The sequence below is a fragment of the Atractosteus spatula genome, chromosome 7 (assembly GCF_055471065.1).
Source record: "Atractosteus spatula isolate fAtrSpa1 chromosome 7, fAtrSpa1.hap1, whole genome shotgun sequence".
In the NCBI taxonomy this organism is placed as follows: domain Eukaryota; kingdom Metazoa; phylum Chordata; class Actinopteri; order Semionotiformes; family Lepisosteidae; genus Atractosteus; species Atractosteus spatula.
Genome location: NC_142712.1, coordinates 24,180,598 through 24,193,148, shown reverse-complemented (window position 1 = coordinate 24,193,148; position 12,551 = coordinate 24,180,598). Strand labels below are relative to the sequence as shown.

Genomic DNA, 12,551 nt, shown 5'->3' with positions numbered 1-12,551 from the left:
TACCCATAAGTATCTTATTTGCCTTGAGTCTGTCTACAGTATCTCTGTCCCACTACCCCCATCTCTCCCTCAATTCAATTCAAGGTGTTTTATTTGTTTGACAGATGGGTACAATTCTTGTTGGGAATGTATACTTTGATATTTACACCCGGCGCGGCACCGAGGGAGCGTCTGCATTTATAACTTGGTTTTTAAAATTAGTCACGCAATATGAAGCATCTTCTTTTACTTCTGAGTCCCTTAAATACATTGAACACAGCTTTCTCACCATCCTTACACAAAGCAGAAACTGTCCGATGACTCACAGTACAAGTGGAAAGATTACAGATTTTAATCGTCTTTAATTTTGTCTTTAATTTTGCCTGTGGAGTGTATCTTATTAAGCTCTAAATTGCATTTTGAGCGCGGTTTTTTACTTTTTTTTAATTGCATTTTGGGCGCGGACAGCACATACAAGGGTTAATGAACTGCGCCAAGAAATTTAAAATAGTATTCTTTAGGTGTGAGGGTAGGAGTGGACCGCAGCAGGCATAATCGGCAAACCAGGAAAACAAAGAACAGGACAGGTGAGATGTGTATCCAGAAAGCGAGTGATCAGAAAAAGGAAATGGAAAACGCAGAAAAAGAAAACGCTTTACAGGATAAAAACAATAACAACAGTAGTGGCTGGGCAAACGATTTTTTTTATCGAAATACAAATTGAGATACTGTACTGTATAATGATGTGCATGAACAAAGGTATACTGCAATTTTCCTTAGATACGCGATTAATGCTTCGTAGGAGGAGGCGGTCTTTTCCTCTTGTCTAACAGTTTGTCCACAAACAAAACATTCCTGTTAGACAAAAGGAATTGAAAAAAAACAATTTTGTCAATGAAAACCGGTGTGTGTGTCTCTCCCTGCTGGATGTTCCTCTCACAAACTGCTGAATGAATAAAATAATTTTATTGAAAATGCGTTTGCGATTGTCTGGTATTTAATCTGGTCCCTTTTAACTGTTTTTCGATCTACTGTATTGCTTTGAGATGCCACTTTTAAAGGCGATATGTAAAATAAAGTTTTTTTTATTATTGTTATAGAGAAACATGATCAGATTTTCCCTGGTTCAGAAAAAAGATCTAAAGTGCTACACATAACTTTCTTAATTCGATGTATTTAAAGCAGTGAACTACTGTAGGTGTCACATAACATTCAGAAATACAATCACGTATTTGACAAATAAAAACGATTATAATCTAATCCTTCCACGTTTGATCCCAAAATCCCAAGAAATATAAATCTTGACGGGTAGAAAGCTATGCTGAAAGTTTATTAAGATGCTTAGAAGACAAAGATACTGTATCAATTTATGTTGCATTAGCCTGATTATGATTAAAAAACACATATAATTAAACACGCGTTTGCGATTTAAATCAGAACACGATTTAAATCAATATCGATTCCATATTATATTAGCAGAAAAGCTTAAAACTACCACTTTTTCACACGCTATTTCACATGCTAGTTAAATACTTCGATGCTTAAAATCGTTAGGGAGAAATGGAATACCGGTGTGTATTTTTCCTTTAAAGTGCCGAATCCTGGAATCTGACTGGCTGACACCCCTCTGAAGTGGTTCCATAAAATCTGGTATACGGAAAAGAAAGCGTTGATAAATACAAGTGTCTTTTAATACACTCTTTGCTGTGCTCTTGAGGATCCTTGTGATATTTTAAGCTCTAGTTGAATGATAAGTGTCGCATTTTAAATCATTTTCGTAGTTAGAAATTATGAAACGCCCTGTTAAAAGCAAGGAAGTTTTTATGCCCGTTGAAGTAAAACAAAATGCCTGACAAAGTATGGCTTGGACAGATTCCAAGTGCTTGTACAAATGTGCTAAAGAAATTATACTTTGAGTATACAGCTTGTCTAAAGTCATCCATTATTAATACTATTAGTAATATCTTCAGTAAAGGCTTTGATGCATAAATATTTATGATAAAGGTAGGCTGTGTACTTTTGTCCAACTGAGCAATCTTGCTTTCATAAAATATACCAACATTTTAATGACTGATGATTAACATGCTGTAATACACAGTTCAAAATTAAAGGCTCAAATGCTGTACATGAGAGGTTAAGCTCCCCCTGGCGGTTTTACAAGGCGACGCCGGATAGTTAACCACGTGACACCACGTTAACTGCGTCATACCGCGTGATACTGTGACACGCCCACCGGGGTATGCCGCGAAATACCTCACGCATTTTGAATGGCTGCATCTGTACTTAAGGTGACAATGTCTGTGTTTACATACTCCTTGTTGCTCAACCCTGGAGAGTTTCTTTCATTGTGGACAGATAATGTAGATATGTTTGCTTTTCTTATCTCTCCTCATACTTGTATTTTTAAAAAGTAACGATCTTCATTTCATGGTGAATTATGATTTGGCTCATGCAGTGTTTTCAAAGAGCAGAAAATCACAGAAGGTCATTTGCATTAAAATTCTGCTTTCTCTGGGAAGGGTTTTGCTTTCTCTACTGTCCTTCATTTTGGAATGAAATTGTTCTGTGGAAGACTTGCTCCTGCAACCAGAGTACACTTCCCAGATTAATTAATAATAGAGAAGTTGCTCATCTTCCAAAGGTGAAAGTATTATTCTAAGCATTTCTCAGAGCACTAGCATAAAAATTAAGCAAAAAATAGAAATAGTTTTTTGTTCACTTTACATTCACAGTCTCATAGAGGTGCTGGGGATGTATCAGATGTTAAATTGAGGAAGTTAGACAGTAACGTCAGCCCCAACCCCCACCCCTGGACAGACAAAGGTAATAAAGGTGATAAAAATTCAGTCAAAGGGGTGCAGTGTCACAGAGTTCAATGTGTTTGTAAATTAATGAGAGATTATGAACCGCAGTAGCTCCTGTGTCGATGTCTGTGATTTTATAATAAATGGAATTCCAAAAAAGATTTATTACAAAACCTCTTCATTTTCTTTTTCAGCTAAAAAACAAATAGAAAGTCAAAACAGTCAAGATCTTGAAGTTTAATAAGGGTCAAAACCATTTTGCGTAATGTCAAAGAAGCAGATCTTAATTTTAGATTGGATATCACAGTTGGTGTCAGAACTGATCCATGAAATTAGCTGCAATACAGTCAAGCAGACAGACCTTAAATTCTTTAAGCAAAATTAGCTGTTTAAGTTTGTCAGAATCAGCTACTTTGCAAGCAGTACAGGACTTCTCGTGCAAAAGTTTGTTTTTTAATTATAATTTCAAAACCTTGGACGGTATTGCCTCAGGGACTAATTCATAGTATAATCAAAACAAAAAGCCTGCTGTGCACGTCGTGATCTTGACATGAAAGTGTGAAGTAGGGTTAATAACTTTTGTTTTAAAAATCTGTTAAGATTTGTATCTGTTGTAACTATTAATACAAATGGAGTTTGTAACAAAGGTTCAGGAGGGATGACAACAACCACCTTCAATCAGACTTGGTTGTCAGTAATTAGCAACCACTCCTGATGTCATTTCCTATGGCCGAGTCCCAATAGGCACACTTGTGTTCTTGTGCCCTTCATATGCACGCTCTCACTCAAGTCAAGGGCAAGGGCTTAGGGTGTCCCATTTCTAAATTTGTGTGTCACAAGGGTGCTCATGAGCAGAGCAGACTCCACTGAATGGAATTGCCCCCACTTCTTTGCAGAATGGTAACGTTTCATGCTTTAGCCTATCAAAGCGGAGGGAAGTTGCTACGGAGAATAAAATATTCACATGCTGGTACAATTTAACTTTGTTACAGTTTTAAAACTCTTAATATTTTATGTAAAAACTAAATTTCATTAGACTACTTTAGATTCATGCTTTATATATTCTAACATAATAACGTTTTTTGGATTTTGACATAAAACTTTAATTTCGTCATCCCATTTTGACTGATGAATATTTGTTTACCTGCAATTTTTAGTTTGTACACAGAATACTTAATAGTACACATATTTAATAGTACAAAGCTTTGAGGTATTGCCAGGTTTACCTCATTTAGTTTGCTTTGAATGAATGCATTTTGTTTCTTTTACTGTCAGTTTTGTACTAGGACAATCGAGATGAACTCTATTAAGTAGTACAAATCTATGAATAAACAGAGCGATATTGCCAAAGTTTCCTTAGCTTACTACCACACATGCAAATTATATGAAATCTTATCCACAGATATACCGAAACAGTAGTGTACACATCAATGAACTGCAATGTGATCGTTTGTGTGATGTATATTTTTATAATCAACATTTTAAAGTTAAATTATTTCCTGATTACTCGTTGCTGAAATGCTCTGTCCAGGAATGGAACTGGTCATCTTCTGATTAGCCATCTAAACTGCTGTGCTAAAGTATCACATGAGCGCAACATTCTACATTACATTCTATGAGCGTTTTATAGTCCTTTACAATTATAAGGACTGCAAAAGTCATTAAAATTAACATAAAAATATTTAAAATTGATATTTTTAGCTGCCAGCTTTTCTTTATTTAAATGATTCCATATTAATGTTCCCTATCAAATGGTATTAAATCAGTGCTACAACCTTTTTTACAACAGTAATAACAGCAAGTACAATGTTCTTATTCCATATTCTTAGAACAGGGTGAAACATTATAGCTTTTTATGAACTATATAATCTTTATATAGCTAGAACAAGCACATTATTTTTTTTCCAAAATAACCACCGTAAGTTACAGGGTTAAGACTTTAATGTATACAATGTTTATGAAGAAGGTGGGATTCTGTTGTGTACTTTATTTTTATATTTAGCTATCACTACCATCTACTGTGTGTACTTTAGATGTTACCTATGAGGCCGTATGGGTTTAAAGCCCCTACAGTACAGTATGTATGAAATATATTTTTCATAATCAAAATTTAAATTATGTACAATTAACTTCATATAAATAATACAGACATTAAGTATATTATCTAAAATATAAGTAATACAGTAATATACATTAGGTATATATTATGTTATAATTCTGTTTTTTTTGTCAGCTACCAAAATTTCCCTTTAGTTGTACAATTCCATATTAATATTCCACATTGAGTGAATTTAAACATGCACAGTAGAGAAACAGATTAAATGAAGCAGTTGTTTCACTAACATCTAACACACCATAAGCGCCACCTAACAATAATTCATCTTTAATCTCAGTGAATTATGTAACCCAATGCACTGCGTTACAGATAACGCATGTGGAAGAAATACTGCACATCCTGAGTGGCCACCGTAAGTCCTGTGTTAACCTTTATCAGTGGACTAATGTAATATTAAAGTAACAATAAGCGGATCATTACCTATGTAAGGTACATACACAGAAAAAGGTGAAAAAGTTTTTTAGAAACTCTGAAATTGAGCATGAAACCATTTTTCAAGATATAAAGCAACTATTTTGAAATATCTGTTGGTCTCACAGTGTTTGTCACATTTTATGTTTATCTATGAGTCCAGTCCCAATTGTCGCTGTATTAATGGCCAGACTACAAATTGTTGACAATGTCTGACCGTTAATAAAAGCAGGTTTGAGGGGTGTTGCATTTTTCTTCAAAGAGAACTAATTACAACATTTATTAAAATAATTTAGAATGAACCCATGCTTTTCTGGGTATTTTAATAACTTGACCAGAACTGTGTCATCAACAGACTTATTGAGATGTCACAAGACACAGCCCTGTGGTAATCCAGTGAAAGTGTAGTAAATGTCAGACTTATTGAGACCTCCATGTAAAGAAGTCTAGGTCTTTCTGTGTAAACCAAGAGTTTCTGTAATATGGTGGGTATCAGCCTGCCAGTTTTTGGAATGGGAATAGATTTTTTCCACAGAAAGGGGATGATCTGTGGAAAATAAGGTCATCTGAAAATGCAAGTTAAAAATGTCACATAACTGATCTGTTATCACAAGAATGTACAGTACGAACTTTTTCTACACTCATTGTCTGGACCTGAGCTTTGCCTTACATTATCTTGAAGTATCTACAAACATCTACTGATCAGCTGAGGTAGTTGTAGGTTTTAATTAAAAACGGGTATAAAACATTTAAATGAATGCATCTATCCTAATATAGCTGTTAGCTTAAGAAGAAATTGCACATATCTCTAAGTTTCTTTAAATGTTGGTGAATTGATGTAGGCTTAGACTTCCACCACTCACATTCATTGCACTAATAAACATGGGTACATTACAGACTTGGACATACATTCCCCAACTTAAATGAAAAAGCACCATACAAAATTGCAAATTCCTAGTAAACGTATTGCTATGTATCATATAAAAGTATATGTTATTAATGTACTTTATAACTGTATGTTTTAGATGTATATGTAATTCTTGCATTTTTCTATGCTCATACTTCGTTCTTAAAACACAAAGCGCCCTGACAAAGTTCATAGGAATGTCAAGAAGCACAGACTACATTGTTAGATAAGTTAAAAAATAATTCATTTTACTCTATACAAAATAAGATTTCTTTGTTAATCATACGTACAATATTTATTTCAACTTTATGTAGTACTATAGTTGAATAATAAAATAATGTATAATGTACATAAAAGTTCAATTTAAGTATTTTAGTGTTGCCTTCACCTTCCCATTTACTACACTTACATGGTCTTTATATATATATATTATTTTTATACACGAAAATGTGAAATTGTACTGTCATGTTCTAGTTCCCATTACTGTTTAAATACTTTGATTCTTATGTAGAAATGTGTCGCACATTAATCATTAATCAAATCATTTTATGTATAAATGCATTCCATGTGCTCTGAATCCTTGTGGAGACCCCTTGTTGTACTGCTGATTGATTCCTAATAGCCAAAGTGAACTCACGCAATTTACTGTTACAATTAAACACTGTGCCAGTAAATTCACAAAACCCCTACACTGTTAATCAGAAAATAAAAGTTGTATTCTTGTTGTTTCACTTTTAGTAGTTGTTTCCAACTTCTTATCCAGACATTGCTGGTTCAGGTCTGTGCTGCCATTGGCCAAGACTTGGCGGCGTCAGTGCATAGTTGGCCAGCTTTTTTATAGTGTCTAAGGCCTGTGCAGTGAATTTGCTGTGATGTAACCAAGACCTGCATTATTCCTTCTGATTCCATTTTTCCTGTAGGCACTGTGGGACTTGTATCAGAAAAATTCTACATAGCTCTGCTGAGTACTTTTTAGTGGAAACATAATTCTTCAACTTTGTGCTCAGGTTGTGTTAGTGAGAAGAGTTTAATAAAAAGAAAACACCTGGCCAAATACACAAAGTAAATTTGGAACTCTTCCTTTACAGTGCCTCCTTCTATGCAATAAAAAAAAATGAGAACTGCCAATTATGTTTTGTTATACCCAACCAATTTTAGAATCTTGTCTTCAGACTTCTGTAACCTGCTCATTTCTGACCCCTTCATCTTTTAACATGTCACAGGCAACACAGCCCTGTACCGGAGGTTCAGAACTGATTGTTACAGAGTCATATCCCTTCTTAATAGCACCTCATGTCTGCAGACATCTGAGAGGCTGCACAGGTAGCTGTGTGCCGAGTAATCCCACCCTGCTCTTGGCAGCACTAGAGCAATTATCTGCTGCCGTTCGGGGTACCCCAGTCACAGCTAGTGATATAACCCAGATCCTATCTAGAATGATGATGGAGCTCAACCTGCACTAAAAAAAAAGACAGAACTTTCTTTGGATTTGCTGCTGCCAATTACATTATATTGACGGTAGTAAACTGTAGCACTATTATTCCCTAACTTTTTACTTTAATATGGAACTGGGACTGTTTTATATTGATGTGTTTTTGGACTCCATAAAGATTTTGTGCCTTGTGTCCCTGTGTCTGACACCTTCTTACTGTTCCTTTGGTTCGCAGAGTCCTTCTGGAACCGCAGTGCCTTTGAGACAGACACAGATTTGCCGGCGGGCTGGATGCGGGTTCGAGACACTTCAGGAACCTACTACTGGCACATTCCCACTGGCACCACACAGTGGGAGCCCCCTTCCCCTCTGGAGGAAGGCCTGGGCTCTGGGAAACCCTCCATCGCATCACAAGGTACCACACCATCTGAGGAAACGCAGGTGAGGGAAATATGGCAGCTGTTGAGCTCTAGGTGAGGTTGACATCTGGATCCATAGCTAACGACACAGAAACCAATGACTGTGTCATCAACACTAAACCTGCCTTAAAAATCTGACTCCCAAACCTATCAGGAATATAAGCAAAACATTTTTCTAGTAGAAACACTGACATTTTATTGAGAGATATGACAAAGGTAAATTCATGCTTAATCTTGATCATCATTTATTAACAGAATTAATCAACACAGTGAGTCTACTGTGTTACAGGCTAGAATGGTGTTTGGCCTCTGTTGAATACTAGTCGAAAGCTGTGATGCATGCTTTCCACCAGGTTGCAGATGTCATCTTGTGGTATTGTGTCCCATTTCTCTCGTACCTCCTGCATGAGCAGGTGGCTGTGCACTAGTCTCTGAGCCCTAGTTTTTACGAGTAATCCCACTGATTCATCCTACAGATGTTTAGTGGGGTTCAGGTCTGGTGTGTAAATTGTCCATAGCATAACTCATTCTCATCTTACAAGAAAGCCATCGCTCCTTGCTTAGTGTAAGGATGTGTTTTTCCCTACAGGAAGGATGTCACATCCAGATGAGACTGCAGGAAGTGAGGTCACAGGACATGAACATTATAGTGCTTGCAGTCAGGTCGCTATCATTCAGTACAGTACAGAGTTCCACGGTGACTAGATGCTCTTGCGCTTGGATTGGACTGGGTTGATCGGTCAAGTAATAGCATATGCTATGCCCAACAATTAGCATATTGTTCTGCATTTCTCTCCATGTTCATCATCATAGGATGGAGAAATTCTAAGATGTTTCTGACATATATTTATACATTATATTACGTTATATTCTGACATTCTGACATTATATTTTGTTATTTTCTTATTATTTTTTTAAAGAATAATCTGCAACTCACTATTAAATGTTGTGTTAAAACAATGGGCCTTGTGTTTCCTAGCTGGGTTCAAATCCTTCAGCATGTTCCTATGATATTGTAAGAGCAGGGTGCATTAGAGAAATAAAAGAGTTATTTTTGCTCAGCTACAGCAGGAGGAAATAATGATGATAATGGCAGAGCTTGTGCATTTACCTACTTGTGTAGGTGCCAGGTTATTCCCTATATGCATTAAACAATGACATTTGAAGAGAAAACAATTTACAGTTCACAAGTTAGTACTAGAAACTAATATAAAAGAATATAAAGAATTCCTCTCCTCTTTTTAAGATACAAGTAATTGCCAGTTATTTTATTTATCCACCATTAGGACCTGACAGTTTCATCTTTGAACCATAATGGAAAGCAATAACACCTGTGTTCAGATGGGGAGAGTGAGGAAGTGCAGAAAGCTCCATTTCGTCTTTCGGGACTGTTCAGTCTCTATAGTGACTAGGATTACTAGGAGATCCTGTCTCACCTGGAGTAGAGGCGTGTCCCTTGCTACCGTGGCTGCAAGCCTGCAGCTGCCTGGGAAGCTGCTGTGTCGCTAGGAACTGGAAAAATCCTGGCTGACTACTTCCAAACCTCCCTTAGTGAATCAGATGATTTTGTTTTCAGAAAGTGCTAAGCAGTGCCGATTCCGCCATTTTAAGTGCATTTTAAGTGCTTCCTTCAGTTGGAGTCATTATAACTTCCTGCCAGAAAACATCTGGCAGGAAGTTGCTGTTGTGGTTTTAAAGAGAATGTAGTGTTGTCTACTTTTTTCCCCACACAGCATTGATTATTTGTTGACACTATTTGTCTACTGTCAAATAAAGTCTAATATCAGTTGAAATTCTATGTTGACTTTGTTTTTGTCAAACTTTTTGGTGATCTTTTCAAGGAAATTGACAGAAGGAACCAGTTAGTAGATAGCAATATAGATGGTTAAGAGTATTATTTGATCATTTCCAAAGAACTTTCTCTGTTATAGTTATCATAAAATGAACACGTTCAGTCCTTATTTTTGACTAAAACATTTTAAAACTGGCCTAGGAAAGTAGACTCAATTTATAACTATACTGTAATTTTAAATCAAATAAATTAAATGCTTCAAATATATTATTTTCTAAAAACATACAAGTCAGTACTGTTTCTTTTATTCCTGCCCTCAGTCGACCTGTGCTTTCACTAAGAATATATGAAGAGAAAGGTCTCATATTACCTTTTTCTTTCCTTGCCCATATCCCACCAATCCTACTCATTTCCTACATGCCCACCAATCCTACTCCAAACCCCTGCATTTGTAAACCGGTCCACCCCTGTGTATCTGCATCCTCTCATCTGCAACCTCATTCAGCTGACGTGGACTAGCCTGTCCCGCCCTGACAAGTTTGAGGATGGGGAATTCTGGAAGGTGAGAAGAATTGATGACACTGAAGGATTTTTCTCACAGTTGAACTTTGTCAGTATTCAGCTGTGTCTGACATTCTCCAAGCAGCGCGCAAAGTTTGCACATTTGCTGTCAGATGTAGGTGCATCTAATGTTGGCTGTGGTTTTCAAGACTTGCCATGTGTTATAGAGAATAGAGAAGGATACTAGGTGCTTGTGAGTTTGCAGTCTTTTCAGTGAGAGCTGAGCCAGGTCTGTTGTTTATATATGTTAATATAAAAATTATGTTAAAATAGTATGTTCCTTGATGGTATGTATATGGAGAAAATTCATAACCTTAGTTTTAATTTTGGTCTTTTAAAATTCAATATGGAGTTGACCAGAAAATATTATGTCAGTGCTAGGTCATGCCTGTCTCTCTGGAGCCCTCTGGAGTTGACTGTATGGGGAATTGAAAAACTTTGAACTTGTCATTGGCAGGACCTACATGCGGATGATGAGTCTTCTGACCATAGCCTGAAGGAGTTTGAAGGGGCAACACTGCGTTATGCTTCCATCAATCTTGGGTAGGCTGTGCCGATTCAGACTGGATTTGCATTAACCTGCGTGTTTTGTTCTTGGAATGTCTTTATAGAGGTGTAGAAAAATGTAATCAAATTCATGAATATTTCTTCGCAAAACCAATTGCCATTTAAAAATGGAGATCGAAATGTTAAGGACATAGAAACTCTCTGCTAGCTGGGTGTCCATTGTGTGTTTAAGAAAATCTATTTTTTTCTAGACTTGTTTAAAAAACCAAACCCATTTATATATAAGATTTATATAAACCTTGTAAGCATACAAGGCACTGGAGAATTACAAGACTATAAGAGACTAAAGAAGGTAGCAAAAAGAAGTGTAGCAAGAGCAAAGGAAAGAGCCTGGAAAGAATGGTATGAGAAACTTGAAACAAAGGAAGGAGAGGACCAAATCTACAAGATTGCTAAACATAGAGCGAGACAGAAAAAAGATATTATCCGGGTGGCAGTACTCAAGGATGGAGAAGGCAGAGTCTTGATTAAAGAAGAACAGATCAAGCAAAGATGGCTGGAGTACTTCAAAAATCTGTTAAATGTAGAAAATGAGAGGGAGAACCTAGTGGAGGCAGACGTAGTGTGTGGACCAATCCAAGAAATTTCAGTAAAGGAAGTGACAGAAGCTATCAAAGAGATGAAAGTGGGCAAAGCAACTGGACCATCAGGAATAGCAGCAGAACACTTTAAGAACCTCGATGAAGAGGGGATTCAGTGGCTGACGAGATTGCTAAACAATATTGCAAAGGAAGAGAGAATTCCAGAAGAATGGACAAAAGCAGTATGGTTACCATCTACAAGGAGAAAGGAGACCCAATGGAGTGTAAAAACTATAGAGGAATAAAACTTCTGGAACATGGATTGAAAATCCTGGAAAAAATTCTGGACAAGAGACTCAGGAAGATAGTCAGGATCCACAACTCACAATTTGGATTCTCAGCGGGGAAAAGCACAACAGATGCCATTTTTGTGATGAGACAGTTACAGGAGAAGACACTAGAGAATGGGAAAAAGCTGTATGTGGCCTTTCTGGACTTGGAGAAGGCATATGACCATGTGCCCATAGAGGTGGTGTATTGGTGCTTGAGGAAGAAAGGAGTACCAGAAAGCATGGTGAAGTTAGTTCAAGCAACTTATAGAGATGCAACTACGAAGGTGGTCACACAATGGGGAGAGACAAAAGAGTTTGAAATCACAGTTGGAGTACACCAAGGATAAGTCCTTTCCTTTTTATAAACATTATTGACACACTAACAGAGGAGGTAAGAACAGAAGTGCCTTGGGAACTCATCTTTGCTGATGATGTGGCACTGATGGCAGATTCAGAAGTAGTACTACAGGATAAAGTATTCAAATGGCAGAGGAGTCTGGAAAAGGGTGGACTGAAAATGAATGCAGAAAAATCTGAAATAATGGTAATGGAGAGAAGAGGAGATACTATGACCAATGTTGAGGAGACAAATGGAAGAAAACTGAAACAGGTTGATAGCTTTAAATACCTTGGATCAAAACTGGTAAAGGGAGGAGAAACACTGGAGGCAGTAAAACAAAGAGTGAAAGCTGGATGGAACAAGTGGAGAG

General features: G+C 36.8%; 1 protein-coding gene across 3 annotated transcripts in view; it reads left to right on the top strand.

Moving 5' to 3' along the window:
• Positions 1-12,551, top strand: part of apbb1 (amyloid beta precursor protein binding family B member 1) — a 50,004-nt gene that overhangs the window by 16,849 nt on the left and 20,604 nt on the right. For 2 of the 3 annotated variants that reach the window (XM_088921294.1, XM_088921293.1), the window contains exons 3-4: positions 7,885-8,090; positions 10,879-10,964. In XM_088921294.1, the coding sequence (XP_088777420.1) occupies positions 7,885-8,090; positions 10,879-10,964 (292 nt within the window). Of the gene's footprint in view, positions 1-7,884; positions 8,091-10,365; positions 10,423-10,878; positions 10,965-12,551 lie in introns of all 3 variants that reach the window. The other variant, XM_088921295.1, reaches the window with a different exon arrangement.